The sequence below is a fragment of the Euprymna scolopes genome, chromosome 6 (genome assembly GCF_053919585.1).
Source record: "Euprymna scolopes isolate OS-2025 chromosome 6, ASM5391958v1, whole genome shotgun sequence".
Taxonomy (NCBI): domain Eukaryota; kingdom Metazoa; phylum Mollusca; class Cephalopoda; order Sepiida; family Sepiolidae; genus Euprymna; species Euprymna scolopes.
Window position 1 is genome coordinate 88,877,236 of NC_136487.1, and position 23,853 is coordinate 88,901,088.

A 23,853-nucleotide genomic window follows, 5' to 3' on the forward strand; every position below is an offset into this window, starting at 1 on the left:
GAAACCAAAATACAGATGGCGCCAACTTTATCCATAATCACATGTATTATGTCGGTACGCATAGAAAACCTTGCGAAATAACGTTGTAAACGATATAAATGTGCATTTACGCATGCTTAGAAAATAATGTGTTTAGTCAACTTGCCAACATCAATTTTTTTTTTCAATTTGGGCTTCTTAATTGCAATTTTACAAGCTAGAAACAAAATCAAATTTTTTGCACAGGTCTAAATCAACTATATATCAAGTTTCAAGTCTGTAGATCAAAAATTGACAGAGGAATTTGGTAAAGACTTTCCATATGCACACAGACAAGGTCACTGCTCCTTATCTTAGGTTGAGCATTTGGGAAGTGATATACAAATTACCATTAGCGTATGAAGTGATGCTCTTTGTGTAAACAAATTGAGCTTAGGTACTTTGGACAGTGCCAAAACATTGTTAATTCACAGCCCGCATAGCACAACGGTTAGAAGCTCTGACTGCCATTTGGGCGATCGGGTTTCGATCCTGGCTTGAGATAGTTGCTTGTCTAGCCGCACTGATGAGCTGTGAAACAGCGAAACAGTACTGTATGTGGATGACTAATATATATATATATATATATATATATATATACTAGCAAAAGTACTCGTCGTTGACTGGGTTCAAAAACAGGCTACAGAAAATGGACTCTGATTTATGAAAGTATGATAGGTTATGAAAAGGAAGGGTTGTAAATTTGGTTTGAATTTGGGGGTAGAGATCTACAACTGCCACCATCGATAATAGGATAATTTTTCAAGTTCTTTCTGTCATTGTTTCATTTTATACTTCTGTGAAATTGTATTTTATCTGTCATACATTTCATGAGTAAATTTAGATTGCTCCCTTGGGCTTATTCTTCTTACTTTTTTTAGAGCTTTGATTAACTGGCCACAATCCTATTCTGGTCTAATCAAATATAATTTTTAAACATTACACAAAAACAGTTGAAATTAAAACATGGCATCTCCTATTCCTAAATTCAGTAATATCCCATGAAAATAACACTCATAAATTCTGTTAAATATTACCAGTTCAAATGTATATGTAAAGAAAAACAAATTTGAGAAATACTTGAATATCAGATTGTCAAATACAATAATCATGACACATATTATACTGAGTGGAACGATAAAAGTGTCGCCCTAAACAAAACAACACTACAGCTTTATTTAAAACTATTATTGAAAAAATCAGTTGTTAACTTGATTATGTAGTAGAGCTGACATCTATTCAATGTAGCTGCCTTCAGCCTCAATCACCCCCTAGATACAGCTCCGAAACTGGGAGCATGCCTTTTCTACAAGCACCAGTGAGAGCTCTGCGAATACTCGGCTGATGGCGGTGATCAAGCCGGCTTTGGTGTTGTGGGAGGTCATGTTGGTGATGTTCTTGGCGTACAACCAAATGAAGTAGCCCAGCAGGTTCGGGTTGGGGAAGTAGAGGGGCCAGTGAGAGAAGGGTACAAAGTCATAGCACATCTTCTAAAACCCAGCCTGGGTCTCTTTGGACTTGTGGGCCAGCACCAAGTCCTGCTGCCACACCCAGGGTCTGCCAGCGGCCAAAGATGTGAGGTGACGTGATGTGGCCCTCACTTGAAACCAAACCAAAGACCATAACAGTGGCTGGAAGTATTGTTTTCAACCCTGGGCACATTCCTGTTATTCATGGCAATCCAGTGATACATTTTGAGGGTGCTGGCAATGGTCCTGCTGTCATAACTTGGATTGGTAGAGAGCATGAGTTGTACAGTGGCACATCTCTGATCTTGCTTGTTGAACATTGTGTCACTTTTAAACATGATAGAAGACTCCTGACACTCTTCGAATTTGTACACAACTGGCCAACTAGTTGATGGCATTCAACAACAAAAAAAAAACTGGTTTTCATCAAATGGAAATGGAATGATATCATCTTTTCTTGGGCGACAATTTCATCGTTCCACTATGTATACAACACGCTATCTAACTAATCCGATTTTATTATTCACATTCCAGAATTTGATATTCAAAAAACAAAGATGTCACTTATCAAATCATTGTAACTTTTTCCACTTTTGAAATGTTTAAATCATGCTTATACGTTCTGAGAGGCTTATTAAAATTATTTTCATTATTTAAACTTTTGTTTTCATTTCATTATTAAAAAAAGATGCAATAAAAATTATTTGACCTATACTTTCAAACACATTAGAAAACATTTACTCAAAAAAAAAAAAAATTAACTCAGTCTAGAATGATTTCTTCAGGGATGTAATAAGCATAATTTCTTTTCTAAACTTCATCATTTCAATGTTACTAATACCATATTTTCAATAAATACTACTTTAATTGTATTTTTAAACAAGCATGATAATATGGACTATAAAAAAATAGTATTAAAAAATACAATCTTCCGATACCATTTTCACTTTTTTTTTAAATTACAATGCCTATTTTACTTTTGGGGGAGTTTCTGAATGTTCATAAAAGTTATTTTCTTTACAAATAAATCATTATTTTTTTTATTGCAGGGAACTCTAAGAATATTAGCCGATATTTTCTTAATTCAAGTTTATTTGAATTTTATTCGACAAATAAAAATTAACGTTAAAATTGTGAGTAAATGCTGAGTTCAAAGTGGTAAACATATTGCAATAACAAATTATGTATATGAAGATAAACATGTTTTATGTTGTTGTTTTTTTAGATATAATATTTAATGAGAAATTATGTCGACTTAAAATCTATTTAACACAACTACCACTACTAAGAGATGTCACTATCCATTGAGCTATCTACTTACAACGTGTCAATGAGAAATTACTGCTGATTTCTGTTGATAAGATTATGGATCATTTGATGTTGTTGGAAGGATTTCTCTGTTGAATATTGCCAATAGTTTATTAGTGTCATACAAGATTAGAATATGATCTGCATGAATTCATCAATAACTATAGCCTGGCTAAAAAGAGGATCACTCTACTTTATGACTAAGAAAGGATTATAATAACTACCCAAGTTCTAGGCATGGTGAGCAATGCTTTGAAGAATTGAATGGTCTCAGCAATGACAAGTGCAGGTTCTGTCACACACAAGTAGAGGGTGTGAGCTACCTGACATCTAGTTGTAAAGTTCTACTAGGGGACAGTTATCATACAGTGCAACAAAATGGAGTGTCTAAATATCTTCATTGGATCATCCGTAAAAAGTTGAATATCAAATGTAACAGCAAGTTCTGAGAATATATACAGGCTGTTCCAAAAGTCACTGAAGGGTTTTGAACTTAAATAGATTCTTTATTTTTAATGATGTCTTTCTGTAATTTTAACAAAATCTGACTAAGATATTGGGAAATTAAAGGAAAACAAATGCAAAATGCAAACAATCTTTATTTATGAAAAATATCTTTTAAATGTTACCCATTTTCACCGTGTGCTCTTTCCAAAACATTATTCATGACAGATTGCAGAATCTCTGGATTGCGATTTAACTCCCTTATTTCATTTCTGATCTTTTTGAGGTCTGCCAGCTCACAGAAGATCAAGTACAGCTCCTTGGTCTTCAAATCAGCACACAATGTTTTGAATTGTGTTGTAACATGGGCTATCTCTTACATTAAAATACTGTTGATAAGCTCTTTGAGTCAAAACAATTGACCCCTGATTTTGGTAAAAGAATTTCATAACTTGCATACATTGTTCAATGCTATACTTATCCATAATTCATTTGCAAAATATTATCCGTAAAATATCTGAAACAGAGAAAAAATAATCATTGATGATAAAATGACAAAGATTTTAAACCCTTTGGTGACTTTTTGGACACCATGTACTAAAACAATAGTTGGAAATAAGTCATATATCATCCAGTATGGTTATACAGTTCGTACAGTTACGTACTTAGAAAATGGACCTATTAAACCTGACATAATGATATAGAACAAGAAGGAGAAAGAACGATCTTAGTAAAAGTTAGTGTCTCCAATGATGCTGGGTTAAACGGATCTGAGAGTGAAAAGATAACAAAATACCAAGATCTTATGTACGACATGAAAAGAAATTGGAAGATCTCGATCACTCCAGTATATATAGGAGCAACCACACTCAAAAAAGAATTTCAAAAACTACCTGGCAAATATACCTGGTGAACCAAGTGCACAAGATACAAACAGTTGCACTTAAAGGGATGGTTAGGATCTTAAAACACTCTCTCGGTTGGAATATATGAGATAGTGGATGAATATCTGACACCCGATCGGATGAAGAAAATGAAAGAAAAAAAAAAAAAAGATTGAATTTTGAACTGCCTAACTTATATATTATCAATAACATTGTCTCTCTCTTTATTTTTAGGTATTAAACAAGCACAAGTTCTGACCAAGTCGCAATACTTCAAAGGTCTTCCCCCGTCAGTTGAAAAATTAGTTGGCAAAGTGGAAATACCAAACCAGGTAGTCTATAATATAAATCTGAATTGTCGGTTTGTGTGAATGTATGTATGTTTGTATGTCTGCCAAAATCTTTCGACTGACGCGACAGATCCTGACGAGAATGGTATCATTTTGAAGCTTGACGTCTCTGACGACAAATATCGAAAAACTGGCCAAAATCATTAATTCCTTCATCCTCAACTGGCCAGTTTTCTACAAGGAGGGGTTGGTTTTTGCGTTGCCATTTTCACAAGTCATCGTATCAGTTGAATTGACCACGCTTAATTTCAATGTTTGGAACTTCCGGTCGAGCGATGGAGACATTGGCTAAGATGTCACTTTTTTTTTTTTTTTTTTTTTTTTAAACCTTTTTCTCCTTCGCGTTACGGGTTCGAGCCTGCCTGCTACCACTTTTTTTTTCTTTAATACCTCTCCCTACTATTGTTTTGATCCTCCCCCCCCCCCTGGTTTTTTACTACACCACCTAAACATCTGGGCAATGCCAGGCACCCCCGCTAGTAAATTATAAAAGAATTTTTGTTTTTTAATTGTAAATTTATAATAGAAATCAGTTTTTATCTATTACTAGGAGTAAGGAAGTGAGAACACCAAAGATGATTGGCCAAATAAAGAATTTCATAGATAAGGACCATCGTTTGTCTATAGAGACAATAAGTGCACAGTTTGATGTTAGTGTGGGAACTGTACACACAATTATTCGTGAGGAATTGAAGATGCAGAAGATCTGCGCAAAGTTTTTACCAAGGTTGCTCAGAGAAGACCAGAAAGAAAGACGTTGTCATGACCAAAATGGCCACCAAGGCAGTTCCAAACCTTGCTTCCTGTGACTTTTGGTTATTCCCTAAGCTTAAGGAAAACTTTAGTGGCTATCATTATGAGGCAATTGAGGAGATGAAAGAGATTGTCGTTATGAGACAATTGAGGAGAGGAAAGAGGCTATGACAAGGGTCATTGATACGGTCATACAAGAGGACTTTCATGAGGTCTTCCAGAAGTTGTTTGAATGGTACAACGAGTGCATTGCATCCGAAGGAGATAACTTCGAAAGGGGACTAGAGTTTCATGTATGTACTATCAATAAAAGTTCCCATATGAATAAAGTCTGGAAACTTATTGAAAGCACAGTGTATCTCTACTAATGTAAAACTGTATTATCTTTTAATACTCAATTCAAGTGATAGGGTGAGTAGTGTAGTATCTGTTCCGTTGTCATGATATCATCCTCTAAGACACCATGTCCTCATTTGAAAAGGTTAGTTTATTTTAATGTGTATTTTTAAAATCATTTTGTATTTTTAAAATTAAAAACAGTATTAAATTTAATTTTTAAAAATCTTTAAACCTTTGAATTGTTATTAAATTTTAGAAATCATATTTAATACTAGTGGCTGCGCCACATCGACACACACAATGCTGAGTCAAACACAAAATTGAGCAAACTCAACATCAAGTACACTCAACATCAAGTACACTCAACATCGTTTACCATCAACGCTTACCCTGTGTACTCGGGGTATGGGAAATTCCAATATGCACAAAACAAAATCACTGAAAAAAAAAAAAAAAACTAAGGGTAAGGATAATGAGTAAACATTGGATAAAACGATGGGTAAAATTATTACGAACTTGCCAGGATTCGAACCTGGAATCTTCTGATCCATAGTCAGATGTGTTATCCATTGTGCCACAAGTCCTGTCTGTATGCCAAAAGATGTTACTGCGACTGTATACAGACAGTGCTAAATTCCATTAATCTGGGCAGGTAACTTTTTCGACAATTGCACAAAACGACCCAAAAACCCTTATTTCGGACTTTTTTGTGTGATTCGGAATTGTTCGTTATGAACCCTATATAGATAAGGACAATCTAAAGACTCACACTTTTAGGGAAAAAAAGAATTTCTCAATTCGGTGCATCCGTTCAAAAGTTTTATTGGTATATATATATACACACACACATAAATAAATAAACAAACATTTAGAATTTTATTAATAATATAATCCTTTTTGTGTGTACTTTTATTATTTTTTTTTTTCCCAATTTCTTTTTGCCAGGATCTTCTCATTCAGCGTTATATCATGCAATCACAGAAATGGCACACAGATGAGGATAAATTGCCAAAACGTATCGACAAAGAAAAGATTGGTTTTAAATTCAAAACCCAACATGGAATTCACTTGTTCAAGTCTGCGTAAGTCTTTGCTTTTTTAAAATGTTATTTAAACTTTAATCTAATGTAACTTAGACTAAGTGAAAATTCGGCATCCCACTTACTCAGACAAATAAAAGGAACAAGTTTAGCCTGTCACTGTATCTGACTTTTTATTTTTGGTAAATAAATTCATGTACGGTGGTTACATACTAAAAGTTTTAATCAGGTTATTTTATGAAAAAATATCTTTGAAAAATGTATTCTTTCTTCATGGAATAGATTATTTGTTATTCTGAAGCATTTCTCTTTTTTTCTCTTTTTTTCAATATTTTTATCTAAAAATAGTTATTAGTGTTTTGAAACAGCATTTTTATTTTTCTTCCTACAAAAGATGCATAAATAACATTGTAGCAATCTCACAACTCTCATTCAACACTCAAGTCTTCTTTTTTTTTTTTTTTCAAGACTTGTGACACCACAATCACAACTCTAGCTAAGAAGAGTTCCCAATCTAAAGAGAAACAACTATGTTGGGTCGTTTTGCTTCATCATTTTTTATGCCTTTCTCCTTTCATTCTTCTACAATGGCAGTTATCACTGAAACGAATGGCATGTATGGATCTGCCTGACCCAGAAACGAAGACTTCCCACATTCAGAAATTCACCATCTTTTATACTCGCACATATGCAAATAAATATGGGTCTCACTTTCAGTTCAATCGTGAACATACAATACCATTTTTGCATTTGCTGCCATGATGTTTGTCACATATTGTCTACACTCCCTCCTAATCACAGTACAGACAAGGTCTTGCGGGTTATCCTTGACATGTGCTTCATCACTCAAGTGGTTCTGAGATTTATCCACTTCATGTTGTCTGTCAGCCAGGCAGTGTAATATACCCAGTGTTATCTACTCTACCAGATGGGATGGCATTTGCCCAGGGTTACACGTCCTTCACATGGTATGGGACACCATCAACAATAACAGCTTGCAAGCTGATCACCTCTGTTAGTATTCCTTCTTGGAAGTTGGACGTGCATTGATAACAAGGTTGTTTGATCCACACATGGTCACCTAGACAGTATCGATTTTGTACGGAGGCTGGTGACATGGACACAAGGTCAAATATTCTTTATTCTAACCTCATATCTGTAAATTGCATTGGTAGATGTATTGAATTTTTCTATTTTGTCGTTTTCTACTTTTTCCTTCTCTACTTTCTCTATAACAGCAGCTGACACCGAAATGAATGCTAAACATGAATCTGCTTGACTCAGAAAGCAAGACTCCCCACACTCAGAAATTCATGATCTTTTATGCTTCCGTGATGCATGCGTATCCAATTCAATACAACCCTCGCTTTCAGTCAAGTCACTGGCGCACAATATCATTTTTGTGTCTGCTACCATAACGTTCGCCTCATCACGCATTGTTCCTGTTTACAATGCCTCCCCACGGGACAGAGTTAGACACCAGGGTCGTTTTTTAACATGGAGAAAAGGAACAAAAATAAAAATTGTCTCAGTTGTGAAGGATTTCTCCTCCACTGAAAGAGAACAAGAAATTGAAGTGTAGCATCTGAAGAACAGATACTACACTTTGATCTTGGCCCATACAACTTCAAACAAAAAAAAAAACTATTACTCCAAATATTCAAATGACTAATCTTTCACCAAGTCATTTTAATTAAAAATTGATTTGTATGGAACTATCATGATGTCATAGCTTTCAAATATATTTTTCATCTACTAATGAGTCACCACTTAACCAAGGCCAGAAACTACTCAAGGATAAAGATTAATGAGATTACGAGTTTGATGATGTATAATACTATGAGACTTCTTTCCTGATGACTGCAATATGGTCGTCTTCAAGTCCAATGAATGTCAGCAAGTACTTGTCAAGTTGTCCTTTTAAGCAATCAAATTCCGCCCTATCTTGAAAAGAAACTTTGTTAATGGAAATTCTGTTTAGTTTTAGGTACAGAGAGGAAAGAAAAGGTTCTTTGCAATAGTGGTAAAAACACAAGTTCTTGCTGTGAATGTTTTATGAAAAGATCATAAATTGGAGCTCGCTTAGCATGTACTATAGAAATAATGAAAGACTAGCAATGTCTCTTCTGTGAAAAAAGGAGTTGTAGAGTACAAATGCAAAGTTGATTTTGTATTCAAAATATATTTGGAATACAATGTTGTTGATTTTAATATATGCATACATTTTTAATTGCAGTGAAATTCTTTGTCAAAATATGTTGCGTTTATGTCAAAGTCAAACGGGACTTTACCCCAGTATTTTAAAAGATCGAACTGTGATAAAAACGCCCTACATTCGAGCAGTATTTTCACATGGTAAGAAACAATATTCTTCAGTCTTTTTCATAAAAAACGCCAGTATTTGTCCAGAATGCCCAACAAATCTATATCATGCATATACTCTTGGCAGAAAGAAAATACTGTACACCAAAAATCACATGAATTGATCCAATAGTTTTATTTTTAAATAAGAAAATCAAATTTTATGTCTAAAGGATGAACAACGATCTCACAATGCCATCTTGAAAATGGTTTGAAGGAACAAGGGAGATAACACCAAATAATTTAAACTTGCAAGATTTTAGAAAGCCATTCTTAACATAGGGAGGGGGGTAGGCATTAGAAAAACTCAAATTCGTTTGAGACTGAATTTCTTTCTTTAAAATAAACCCACTTGATCAATTTACCTGACTTTTGGAGTACAATATATAGTCTTTCCGGCATGGGTATGTACATCATACAGATTTCTTTTTAATTTTGTGTTTTCATGGGTGAGGTGGCAGTTCTGGACAAACGCTAAAAACGGCTTTTAACTAAATGCTGTAAGCAAGAAAATAAGAAAACTAATTTTTGTTTTTTAATTAAGATATTGAAATATAAAGATGACTAATGATTGAACATTATATTTCAATAATCAATTATGACGTTTATATAATGTTCATAAATTTATGGTATTTGGATTATTCAGTTGACTGTTCTCACCTCAGTTGTTATCTTCCCATTTCAGGCGATGTAAGCTCAGAGACATTGTTCGGTGAATATGAAGATAAAACAGAAAGAAGCGAGAGTTATTAAACTGCCAAAAATAAAATGAAGAAGCAATTTCTACTCCACATGTGAGTGTTGATAGATCGTAGCTGCCATTTCACAGCTCTTGTTTTTAATCTTGCTGCGTGACTGAACTGGCACAGCAACCAGGCAGGTCTTCTCTTGTCTGATGCGGTGAATGTGTGGAGACTTAACAACATTAAAAAGAAGAGGTGTGAAAAGGTGGATGAGATCCATGGGAGCAAATAGCCATCCAGACTGATAGAGAATAGAAAGTAGACTCGTGAAACTTTCGCTTTCCCCTATTTTGTCCTCATATTCCATGTGCAATATTTCTGGCAAAGGAGAAAAAATTGATATTTTCTGGATTGTTTTTTTTTTCTTTGAATGTGTGGTATATGTAGATTTTTCATTATGGTGAGAATAACACTCAAGATGAGAGTAATATAATAATATAGGATTTTTACATTGTCTAACTGTTGTGGGGACTTCCCCCATGCACAAGATATGAATTCTTCCGAACTGTAGAAATAGATCGAGAGTTACGACTCTCATTGTGGTCAGTGTACTTCTGTAGTCCACGATCTTGGTGTTACTTACTACAATGGTTGTTCTTCGTATATGCTGTTTTTTGTTTCAATATATTTTGCCTTTTCTAACTGATCTCCATGTCCGTGTTTTTCTTAGTGATCCTTCCAGGGCTACAATACTAATTTAATTAAACAAAATATATTTTAATTAAAAACTTAAGACAAAAACAGTTATTGTAAAGTATTTTTATTTTCCCATGCTATGTATATTTTTATTTTTTAACCGAGGTTTACAATCAACCAGAAATGATGACATGTTTTCATGACTGGTCTTTTTTTTTTTCATCTTTGCAGATAACAAGACCATCCAAGTACTGGGCAATAACAATTTCCTACTTACGTCGAAAACACCTATCCCCAAATTTGCCGACAATGACATCATCGATGCTAGCACCAATTACACATTGCCAAACATGTATCCCTTGAAGCCAACAATCGACTTGCAGACCACAAATAATTATCACTTGGAATCGTTCAATTGTAAGTTCATTTCTATTAATAGAACCACAATTGCCTAACAAAAGTGTCAAGAAGCTTAATTATTTATTATGGGTCTCTGAGTTCTCCATTTTTGTTTTTTTAAATTCAGAAAAGGTTGATTTGCATTTACATTTTTAGAACCCTGTGAGTTCTCTGCCTTTTGGTTGAAATCCACTTTTTTTAAATGAAAAAATTGATTTCTGTCAAATTGCTAGAACCTTACCTTACCTTTTTCTTTATCACTATTTGGCTAGGCTTTTTATTTGGTGGGTCTTCAGTTTCTCTCCAATATTAAAAACTGCTTATAAAAAGAAAATCAACAAAATAACGCAAAAAAAGTTTATTATGTACTTACATGTTAGGTTAAAAAAAAAAGATGGTACACTAAAAATTGTGCAAGTTCATCTAGTATTATTTTTTTAAAAACAAAAATCAGTGATATTTCTGAACGACCATTTTCGGCCATCATTAAGGTTCACAAGTCAAACTTACATCAGTGTAATAATACGAGCTAGTAAGCATTTACCAATAAAATTTGATCTTATTTAATAAAAGTAAAAATATTGGATGAATTTGCATAAATTTTGATGCACAGCCTTTTTTTTAAACCTAATAAATACGTACATAATAAAGTTTTTGTGCAATTATAATTTTTTATTATCCAGGTGAAACTAGAAATGCACTTTTTATTTTTTCTTTCTTTTTTTTTTGTACCCTCTCTCACTTTATCTTTATTTCTCTTTTCCTGTTTTTTTTCTCTTCACCTTTCTTTGCTTGGTTTTGCTTTCCTTTTCTCTCTTATGAAAGTTTTCTCTGAAAACTGAAAATGTTAATTTTGCCATGAAGACTAAGACAATCAATGAAGAGGATAGGGAAGTTAGGTGACTTTTATTTCACCAAAGAATGATTTCCTGTCTCTTTCTTCCCCACATGTGTACTTGGTATCTTTATTTTAATTTTTACTTTCTTAGTTGAAACTACTTAGAGTTACTTAAGGAAAAAAAGTTGTCTTTTATACTACCTTCTACATACATCCAGGAGGAGGAGGAGGGTCATGGCTCCCCAGGTTTGGAATAATTCTCAATTTCAAATTTTTTTTTTTTTTTTTTTTTTTTTTTTTGCCATTTGCTACTTGCATCTCTTTTATGACAGTGGTTGACAACATGTTGAGCACCTGAGTATGACAGGTTCGAACCCACTTTTATATCACCCACACTTCACGTGTCTAACTTTCTGGAAAGCGGGTAAATAAATACTCGCATCTCTGATATCATCACACATGCATGTCATGATCAACAAAGGAAAGGCCGAAATGCTGAAGGATCCTGTTTTCTCAGCCACTTTACAGAGGAACAGAGCAAGGGGTTGGCATTAAAATTGTAGAAATACCAAAATGAGTCATGGAAATCCCTAGTTTGAGAAGAAATGCATTTTATTATAATGTAAAAAGGTTTGTCTATTTTCTTAGTGCTTTATTTAAATAAGAGTACTTCCTCATTATAAAAACAAAATTTGAAAATCAAAATATTGAATTTCAAGTAAAACAAATGATATCTACTTAATTGTCATGTTACAGTAATGAAAATATCCCAAAATTACGAAAGACGATAAGGTAGAAAAATTAATTATTAATGAAAAGTTTTTGAAGACAATTAGTGTAAAATGAGTTTTGTTAAATTGGCCCAAGATTTTCTAAGTTTTTAGAAAATAATTACCTCCCCTGTTACCATACTAACTTTTCTGTTTATTTTTTTTTTTTTTTATCAAACTTAAATGTTTAGGGAGGCTTCATGTTTTGACAAGCTCCTGGGTTTGACCTTTACTCCTGATCTGAAATGGAACACATATATCAAGTCTGTTGCCTGGGACGTTGGGAAAATGGTGAGATCCTTCTATCGCTCCAGAAGATATCTCACTACTGATGCAATTCTCTATCTGTATAAAAGCCAAGTAGGTCCAAAGATGGAGTACTGCTGCCACATCTGGGTTGGAACTTCTAAAAACAGCCTATCCTGCCTGACAAAGTACAAAATAGACTGTGGGTTAGTGGGGGATGCCCTTTTCTCTTCCCTGCAACCTCTCTCCTACAGAAGCCTGTCTTTGTTTTATCATTATTTCCATGGCAAGTGCTCGTCCGAGCTCCAATATCTGGTCCCCCCTTGCCGATCTTTCACGATAAACACCCGTCTAGCTAAAACCACTGTCAGTAAGTTTCCCACTCTCAAAACGTAGATTCCATAAACAAAGCTTCTTTCTGAGAAGTGCATGCCTGTGGAATTCTCTTCTGTCTGCCTGTTTCCCACCTGACTACAACTTGGATGTCTTCAAGTCCAGCATAAACAAATTCCTGATTAATTGGCCCCTTAAGTGAGACACTTTATCAAATCTCCAATACCAACTATTAGTACTATATTATCCCATTGATTATTGTACACACAATAACCCTTATCCCTGAGTGGCTTCCGGGCCTTGATAAGAGGTGATCCCCCATGTAAAAAAAAAAAAAAAATTGTCTACAAAAACTATTTTCATTAATAATTAATTTTTTACCTTATTGGTTTTCGTCATTTTTTCATATGTTCATTTATTGCAACATATCAATGAAGTGGATGCGATTGGTTTTACTTGTAATTCAATATTTTGATTTTTGAATTTCACTCTAATAATGAAAAAGGGGGAAGAGGTGGCTGGTTACTTTTAATGCATCTAAAACCAAGCTTCTATCTCTACATCATCAACGCTCTGATCCCCATCTGGCATCAACTGAAATGGATGGCGCTTGTCTTGAGGAGGCTCCATGTTTTTACAAGCTTCTGGGCTTGACCTTTACTCTCGATCTGCAATGGAACATGTACATCAAATCTGTTGCCAAGGTCGCTGGAAAAATGGTGGGATCCTTCTACCGCTTTTTCCCACAGAAGAGACATTGTGAGTCTGTCTTTGTTTTATCGTTATTTCCATGCAAGTGCTCGTCTGAGCTCCAACTCCTGGTCCCCCTTGCTAATCTTTCATGAAAAACACCCGTCTATCTGAAACTACTGTCAATAATTTTCCCCACTCTTTATCTGTGCCTAAATCAAAACATAGATTTCATGAACAAAGATTCTGTCTTAGAACTGCACGCCTGTGGAACTCTCTTCCATTTTCCTGCTTCACAGCTGACTACAACTTGGTTGTCTTCAAGTCCAACAAAAACAAATTCTTGAAGAACCACCCCGTTAAGTAATCCAGTTTACCAAATACCGATTATTAACGATTACAATATTATCCCATTGACTACTGTACACTCCATAACCCATATCCTCGAGTGGCCTCCAGGCCTTGATAAGTGGTGACTCCTATGTGTAAAAAAAAAAAAAAAAACGCACCAAAAAAATATTTTGGGCAGAATTGGTTAATAATAAAACTGTTAAACATATGATGTTGTTTCTTTTTCTTTTCAGATCTAAAGGACAGACATGCACCTTTTTATCCGCATACTTTATTCATCGTCAACCAGACATATTGGAAAACACACCAACAGACAGCAAATGCTCTCATGTACCTTTTTGGTTATGCATCCAATGAAGCAAAAAGAAAATTTGGGGTAAGTATTTTGATAAGTCACTTGTTGTTCGATTACCTAATTAATTCTCATCTATGTCGTCTGCCCATGTTGAACAGAGTTAGCTGTTTTAGGTAACATGATCCAGTCATAGATGCTACTGTGTTTGCCTGATCCGCCATCTTTGTTTCAGAGCAAACCTGAACACAATCAAGGGGCATCGCTTTCTAACCTTTATAACCAAGGGAGACAACTCTTATCAAGTTAGATAATTCAACAGATGTCACATAAGGTCTGTTAAACGTTGGAGATGTTAACCAAGGGAACATGTTATTAAGTATACATACACATTGTGTTGACATATGGAAGTAAAACGTGGCCAGCAACCACGCAGATCTTCTCTTGTCTGATGCAGTGATGTCATCATTAGTTTTACTTGTAATTCAATATTTTGATTGGGGTAAAGAGAAATGAACCGTTTCATTTCTCTTTCTGTTTTTTTTTTTTATTTCGTTAGATGCAGGTTTGGCCGTAGCAGCTCCAGTCAAAAGTCATGTCAGATATAGTTGCTGAGGCTTCCCGGATCTTCCTCCTGCAGCGTTTCTCCTGTAGATTCTCTGTGCAGGAGACCTCAAAGGAGGTGACAGCCTGATGGACAGTGCGTCGCCAGGTGTCACGGTCAGCAGCGAGAGTAGACCACTGATGGTGGTCAATGTGGCAGTCACCGCGGCGCTTCTTTAGAGAGTCTTTATGTCGTTTCTTTGATGCCTCTGTCACGGCAGTCAGTAGAGAGTTCGTTATATAGGACTATCTTGGAATAGCATCTGAAATCAATTCTCATCACGATGAGAATACAGATGAGAATGGTAGTTTGAAATAATAGACACATAATAAATGTTACTTTAGGATGACTAATTTAATAGAAAATTTGCTTCTTGTCCAGAAATTCCCCTTTATTAAAAACAAAAATAAATAAAAATCTGTATGATGTACATACTCTTAACAAAATGAAAATATCATATTCCAAAAATCATGTAAATTGATCAAGTAGTTTTATTTTTATAAAAAAAAATCATTTTTAAGTTATTAATGGGAAGTTGTAAGCATTACAGCATACATCTTGCCAATTTTTAATTATTGTTGAGTTATCTCTTTTGCTTTTTGGGATGTTTTTCAAAATGACAAGGGAGACAATCACTTCTCTGATACTTATAAAATTTGATTTTCTTATTTAAGAATAAAACTATTTGATGAATTATGTGATTTTTGGAATAAGGTATTTTTGTTTTGTCACAGATACATACATCATACAGATATTTCTTTATTTTTGTTTTTCATATGAAAGGAATTCTGAACAAAAACCAAATGTTTTAAATAAAGAAATTGAAATAGCCAATAAAACCAACAAATTGGATTAATTAGTAGCTAGAGTAAGCACTAGTTAAATAAAAATATCAACTGTAAACAATAGATCAACACAATTAGTTTAATAATTTCTTCCAGGAATAAAACACAAACGTTTCTGTGTAGCTTACATGAAATAAATTTATTTACAATTCTCCTACTAATCTTTATTAACGTATTGAACACTGTTGAAGTAAAATTATAGAACATAATATTTTATCTTCTGCATTGTTTGTCCATCAGAATGATGAGGATCATCTTATTATCCTGAAGGGTGGAGTAGGAAGGTCATCATCGTGAGTGCAGACATGGCTAATAAGCCAAATTATGCATGGAAAGTTTTGTTACAATGCGAACAAGGAATGGTAGCAGATGTTGAGCGCTTCAAAGCATTGTTGTCCTGTGTGTGTTTCTTTGCAGCAGTTTTCCTGTCACTTTCATATTGGTGGGCACCGTCGTGAAGAACAGCTTACCACTTCTTTCTGTCTGAAGCTGTCTGCTCTCATGATGATGAATCAACATTGATGGACTTCAGTGTTGCCTTCAAAGCGTCTTTAAATTGTTTTCTCTGGTCACCATGGGAGCACTTACTGTGCTGGAGCTCACCAAATGGAAGCTTCTTGAGCAGTCTGTAGTCTGCGGCGATGACTGTAATGGAGGGATCGAACAATGGACCTGAGATATATTTTAATTTGGTTTGTGGTTACTTTAAGATTGACAGTTTTATGATGGTGGGAAGTGTTGTTAAGGCCAATGAATTTCTATGACAGTTGGGAGTTGGGCGCTTAACGGCACGTGAACTGGACACGGTTAAACACAGATTGTGGCTCAATCAACAATTCCCCCACTAACCCAATCAACAATTCCCCCACTAACCAACAATCACGAGGTTCTTTGCTCAGCAACCGAGAAGGCTAACATGCTTGCCAGTCGGTTTGCCTCAAACTCCACACTGGACCCTCTAAACCACCCCCTACCTCAATTTCCTATGCGGACACATGCCACGCTTGACGATCTAATAATCACCCCTGCTCAGATGCATGCTATCATAAAAAACCTTGACACTTCAAAAGCATGTGGACCCGACCTCATCCCAGCTGTGCTATTAAAAAAGTGCTCAGCCGAAGTAGCTCCAGTTCTCTCCAAACTCTACAGCAAATGCCTTAATGAATCTTGCTTTCCGGGCTGTTGGAAAACTGCTTCTGTTGTATCAGTATTCAAGAATTCTGGCGAAAGAACTGACCCATTAAATTATCGCCCTATTAGCCTTCTCCCACTTTTTGCCAAAATATTTGAGACCTTAATTAACCATGCTCTAGTCCATCACCTTACAGATGCTAAACTTCTGACCGACCAACAATATGGATTTAGACAAGCCCGTTCCACGGCAGACATCCTCACTGTAATCTCTGAACGCATATACCATTCACTGGACAAAGCGGGAGAGGGCAGAGCGGTAGCTCTAGATATATCTAAGGCTTTTGACAGATTATGGCATGAGGGTCTCCTCAGGAAGATTAGATCATACGGTATCACTGGTAGAATACTTAACATAATTAAATCCTTCTTAGATAAGAGAAAAATCCAGGTTGTCCTTGACGGTCGTACATCTAAACAATATGATATAAATGCGGGAGTGCCCCAGGGATCTATCCTTGGACCTCTGCTGTTCCTGATATTCATAAATGACCTCCTCGACAAAATTGCCTCTGAGATGGGTATATATGCTGATGACACCACACTTTATAGCAGGCACGACAGGAAAACAAATGAACATATATCTAAAGTAATGACAAAAACACTAGAGGATGACCTCCAATCAGTAGTGGAATGGGGACAAAAATGGATGGTCACGTTCAATGCCGCCAAGACAAAACTGGTTTCATTCAATAATTACAAGAAACCTTCTCTACCACCTATAGCAATGGCCAACGACTCTTTATCTGAGAGTACGTCTCTCAAGCTCCTTGGCCTAACGTTCACAGGAAACATGAGCTGGAACAATTACATCGAGAGCATTGCCAGGGCCGCTGCGAGGAAGGTGGGCTCTCTCTACCGTGCTAGAAAACTTCTAGCACCCGAAAGTATCCTGTACCTCTACAAGGCCACTATTCGCCCATGTATGGAGTATTGCTGTCATATTTGGGCTGGTGCATGTCTCGCTCCTTGACAGGGTTCAAAAGAGAGTCGCAAATCTGATAGGCCCTGAACTGGCATCTAAGCTTCAGCCTCTGTCCCATCGTCGAAACGTTGCATCCCTCTGCCTGTTCTACAAGTATTATAATGGTGAATGCTCTGATGAACTGCAAGCACTTGTGCCCCCACGACGTGAACACCCTCGACAGACCCGACAAGCTGCAAAATCCCACCCCCACACTGTAGAGATCCCTAGATGTAAAAGATCTTTCTACTCCAGTAGTTTCTTCCCCAGAACTGCTAGACTTTGGAATTCCATTCCAGGTCACTGCTTCCCCAACTGTACTGACATGCATAAGTTCAAGTGCAACGTGAACCAACATCTCGCTGCCCAACTCCCTACATAGTACCCCAGTAGACGTTTCCCCTGATAGTAGCCCCCTACACCAAAGTGGCAATGTGCCTTGTTTGGGGTGAAAATGTAATAAAAAAAAAAGCAGATGGAAAAATGAATCAGTCAATTAGCTGATGGAAATATCCTTGACAGTAGATATAGATATGAACCTTAGTATATAGAGGGTTGATGGTGTCAAACACACACCCAGAGTCTGAATATTCACAAAAAGTATTTTGTGTTTTCTTTAGTTTCCCTGTGTTTTATTTTTCTATATTTTATACCTGTGAGCAGCAATATATTTCTACGTGGGCTCAGGCCATGCTGGATAAATAATGCTAGTGGTATATGTGTATACATGAAATAGTTATATTATTTTTTTTATTATGTGTAATATAAAAAAATTTTTTAAAGTTTTTTTTTGAAACTGCTTCCCCCAAACCGGAAGTTATAATTAAGGAACATGTCAGGAACAAAGCTGATTGTATAAGTTAAAGAATAAAGAGATAAATCTATGCTATTCAACTTTTGTGATACATATGAGACATACAGTAACATTTTTGATTTTCATACAAAAACAAATAAGAAAAATTTTTTAAATAAAAACAAGTATAAATAAAAAGAAAATCTGTTATCTTTAATATTTTATGCTTGAATATGAATATATATATATATATATATATATATATATATATATATATATACACACACACACACACACACATATAAATATTGAGTGCTTTACTGTAAAACCAAGGAAAAACGAACATTAAATATATGAATTTTTTTTTTTTTTCACTTTAGGAGAACGTGACCATCTTACCTGAGCCGATAAATGTTCAATGTGTGCACATGGACTTTTGCAAGCTCAACTTTTTGTCCTTACAGCTAAATACGCTAAACTTCCAAACATCTGACGGGATCAAGAACTTGATTTGGTGCGATGAAGATAACGTCATGTTCAAGAAGATTCTGCCTAGACCGTGGCTCAATGAGGACTTGGAAAATCCAAGATACGTAGATTACAATCCAAATGTATTCAAGAAATTCTTAGCTTTTTATGCCAGTGGATTACCAGAATTGTTGTAAATATTTTCAAGAATAATAAACTAGTTTGAACATGTTTTGTGTTTATGGCTTCTTCAGTTGAAAAGAAGGTCCTTGTCAAGAATTCCCTCTATATTAAAAAACAAAAATAAAGAAAAATATGTATGATGTACGTACCGATGAAAACATGAAAATGTCATATTCCAAAACTCACATAAACTGATCAAGTAGTTTTATTTTTAAATAATAAAATCAAATTTATGTTTTTGAATTTTGGAGATGAGGATTGATAATTTGGATTATTCGGACTGCTATTCTCATCTTGAGTGTTATTTTTACAACGTTTTGGTTGATGTAACCTCCAACCTTCTTCAGGTGTATCTTGTCAAACTCGGGAGTCTTTCTGCACAAAATTTCAAACAGGACCTTTGGGAATAGAAAGTTTTTTTTACACAGGAATCACCACTTATCAAGGCCCGGAGGCCACTCGAGGATAAGGGTTAATGGGTATACATTAGTCAATGTGATTATAGCGTAGTAAACATAAGTAATTTTGTAAATTGGATTACTTAGGAGAACGGTTCATCAAGAACTTGTTTACGTTGAACTTGAAGACAATCAGCTGGAAAGCAGGCAATCGGAAGAGAGTTCCACAAGTGTGCGGTTCTAAGAAAGAATCTTTGTTCATGGAATCTACATTTAGGTTTAGATACAGATGAAGAGTGTGGGAAATCATTGACAGTGATTTTGGCTAAATGAGTGTTTTTTGTGAAAGTTTGGTAAGGGGGAGTTGAAAGATTATATCCAGTAACCGTGGATGCTTCCAGTCCACCAGTACCATCAGGAAGACAGTAACTTGAGCAAGATAATTATTAGTATTACGAATATAAGCAAAATTTCCTGCTCTAAACTTGGGGAGTCATATATTTTTTTTTTTACTTTTGAAATCACTACTGTATATTAGGTACAATATAATAATCAAGAGAATTGGCTCTATAATAATACGAAATCTAAATAAATTAAAATATCGTATAAAAGTATATTTTATGACCGGGCAATGATGGGTAGCCTGCTAGTCTATACAAATATAAAATTAAGCTTTTTGTTGCACTGACATTGATATTAAGAGCCTACTTTTTCTATTTTAAAAATATTAAAACAAACTTCTTAATATACTCAGTCATGGATATGCAAGTGTCTTCATAAATGTTAATTAATTTGCATATTCCTTTAAAAAACGAACTTTTATTAATTATTCATTTTTTATGTATATTTGTGTATACATAGAAGATATACGTTTAATCAACTTACACCTGCCAAGTTCCAAGTTTTTTCAATTTTGACTAGTGATATGATGATTCCAATATTTTTCCCGATTCCGATACAATTACTGATTCCGATTCTTTTATAAATCTCTAATTATTTAACTATAAGATTGTTATTTTCCCTGATTTTCGTAAAAACACATGTTAAATATGCAGAAATTTTCATAAACGTCTAAATACACTTATGACGAGATCCCTGGCGACACCAGATGATCTTGCTTTTCAAATAGAGGATGAGGCATGGGGGGACATACTGACACTTGGTCAAGGAAAAACAGATGTTTATGAGAGAAGAAATAGTGAATATTTTGATGGGAAATAAATAAATGATAATGAGACTCGAGTTGGCAGAAAATGTTGACTCATTGAGATAAATAATTGTCACTTATCACATCAGGGCCGGGATGGGGTCTTTAAGAGAAAGGCAAACGAGAATTTGTTCCGACTGTTAAAAATCTGTTAACAACGAAGAGGTTGTTTTAAAACCCTGTGGAATGACATGGTCGACCTGGAGGTGACTAAATTATTGATAAGTAACACCTCAGGCAATGAGGGTTAAAAATTGGTATAGATAAAAGCCGGGGGAAGGAGTAGAAATTAGGGAAACAGAGAGAGAGAGGAAATTCAAAAGAGGAAAAAGGAAAGGGAATACAAATTGATACGATAAAAGAAGAGAGGGAGAGGAGAGGAGAGAGAGAAAGAGTGACTCCAAAAAGGTGGGAGGAGGAATAACAGTTTTGATAAAAACAAGACACTTAGCTAATTGGCGTCTTTTTCGCTGATCCCTGCCCGTGGACGGACGGAAGATGAAGAACGGAGAACTTGATGGAAGAAACAAAACTGCCAGCCCCCTAAGTTGCATGACTAGGCAGTGTGTAACTATTATATTGTAAAGTCAAAGACAATAATCAATTCTGTGTTAACCAATTAAGTTTTGACTTTCTTTTCTTTGATTGGAACGCCGTTGTGAATGCAATATATTTCTCCGATAGCCCAGATGACAGTTGGAAGCTGATTTGAAAGCAGAACCGTAAGGAGACCGACGACGACCCGAAGACGAATTCGACCACTAGACGAAACCACGGGTAACGTAGCACCACATGTATCGGCTACAGGTGCACTTCAATCACGAGCCTATGCACCTGAGCTGAGCTGCACTGGAGGCGCTACACACTTATGGAGGATGATCTATCGATTTTATCGATGGTAATTTAAAATCAATATTTATTATTTTATCGTTATTATCAGCAATGGAAGATTTTGCTTTAAACAAAATCAAATTAAAAAAAAAGACAAAAGAATCGCTTTGGCATCGGAAAATAGACATCAATTTTTCCGATACCCCCAAATCTTCCAATTTTTCTGATTCCCGATTCCGATTAATCGTCCCAACACTAATTTTGACCAATTTTTACTGGCTAAAAGCAAAATTGAAGTTGTTTGACAGGTCTGAACCACCTATATATGAAGTTTCAAGTCTGTAGACAAAAAAATTGACAGAGTAGTTTGGTAGAGTCCTTCTGCACACAGACAGACAAAATCACATGTATATATAGCTGGATATAAAATAATAATTGCTGTATTTTAAACTACATCCACACACACATATTTAGAAATTTAAAATGATTGGAATCCGTAATTCTATTGAAATCGGATATTTAGAACAGAATTGCTAATTGTATCGTAATCCAAAGAAAAATATTGGAATCATCCCATCACTAATAAATATATTTCACAACATCAGTGTTTTACAAATTCCTTATTAAACATTGTCATCAAATAATTTCGTTTTTGTCGATCATAACTTTTAAAAATGTTTCAAATAAGTATTGTTTATTTCTATACGTATTATATATCTTTTCAATTTTCAAAATTATATAAAGTTTACAAGTATGATTTTTTTTTTGTTGTTCCACAATAAAACTTGATGCTGAGTACTGGTTTAAATATTATAGTTTTTAAGTTTTAATTGGATGGGCTTCCTTTATATATGAGTCTTCATGTTGCCTGAGAAAATTGAGGAAACAAAGTATTGCAATTCACCCCCTCAAGTAAATTGATAAAAAAAGACTCCATCCAAAATGCTATAGCTGAAATTAAAGAAGTGGGGGGGGGGGACTCAAACTCGTTGTGGGAGGTGAGTGTTTCTTGGAAAAAGGAACCCTGTCTACAATGTCAAACAGTCTTTCCAACTCTTTTCCTATCTAATTTGAAGAGAATCACACGCCCCAACACAGTCCTTTTGGCCCTTTTCACTGAAAATGTTAACTTTTTATGCATGATCTAAAAAAGTATAACCAATTAAAACTCTGTAATCATAATAATAATAATAATAATAATAATATGAAGACAGTCACTGAGTAAGAAAATAACCAATAGTAAATTAATGAGATGTCATCTTTCAAATGAACATGCTAGCGATATGCCCCTCACATAGACGGTCCTGGATATGACCTTAAGCTGTATCCGATGGTGAGGCCCCAGCTTGCGGGCTTTGGGGAGTGTGGAAAGTAAGTATGAGGATCGAACCCGAACCGTTGAGGCAAAGTTGTAAATTAAAGTGTGAAAAAAAAAAAAACGTGTGACGTTAACCATTGCCCCACCGCGAGATGCTAACGGAAACAGTTTGAATTTATTTAATTACTTGGATTTGGCAGGTGCCCGTTTTAATGAGTTAATGAGGTCAAGTTTGACTGCGGGATTTTTATTTTCCTAAGATGTTATAGGAAAAAGACTAACCCACATGCAGCGAGCAAAAACTGTTGAATATTTATCTTCCCGAAATCAAGCAAATTAAATAGACAGGCGAGCTTCATTGTTAACTCGGAGATATTACCATTTATATGTGATATAAAAAGTTTTTAAAAGTTGTGAACCGACCAACCGCTTCTCTGAAAAAAGCCTTTTGTAGACATACAAAAAAAGCGAACACATATACATACATACATTTTCGCTTTTATATTTATAGATTAATGGGAAGGTCATGAGTGGTCTTTGGATTAGATGTAGAACAGTTGAGATAGCAGGTTCTATTGACAGAATAAGGCAAAGAAAACCATGGGAAGAAGTGATAAAAATGGATGTAAGAGAAAGAAGGATAAATAAAGACTTGGTCAGAGATAGATAAAGACTAGTCACTTCCGATTAAGAATGTGTCCAACAGTTAGCATTGAATTGTGAAAATCAGTTCCCTGTTTTATTTCACACATATGAAAATCCAAGTCAACACAGGAGAAATTGT

General features: G+C 35.1%; 1 protein-coding gene and 1 non-coding gene across 4 annotated transcripts in view; one reads left to right on the forward strand and one right to left on the reverse strand.

The window, feature by feature from the left end:
• Positions 1 to 19,364, forward strand: part of LOC145277770 (large ribosomal subunit protein mL37-like) — a 40,596-nt gene extending 21,232 nt beyond the window's left edge. For all 3 annotated transcript variants that reach the window (XM_080129518.1, XM_080129515.1, XM_080129517.1), the window contains exons 4-9: positions 4,358 to 4,455; positions 6,511 to 6,647; positions 8,842 to 8,960; positions 10,577 to 10,762; positions 14,206 to 14,348; positions 19,045 to 19,364. In XM_080129518.1, the coding sequence (XP_079985644.1) occupies positions 4,358 to 4,455; positions 6,511 to 6,647; positions 8,842 to 8,960; positions 10,577 to 10,762; positions 14,206 to 14,348; positions 19,045 to 19,329 (968 nt within the window). In that variant the 3' untranslated portion in view covers positions 19,330 to 19,364. The remainder of the gene's footprint in view (positions 1 to 4,357; positions 4,456 to 6,510; positions 6,648 to 8,841; positions 8,961 to 10,576; positions 10,763 to 14,205; positions 14,349 to 19,044) is intronic.
• On the reverse strand, positions 6,077 to 6,149 carry Trnah-aug (transfer RNA histidin (anticodon AUG)). The gene has a single exon. It is a non-coding gene; the product is annotated as a tRNA-His (tRNA).
• Positions 19,365 to 23,853: the final 4,489 nt, after the last annotated feature.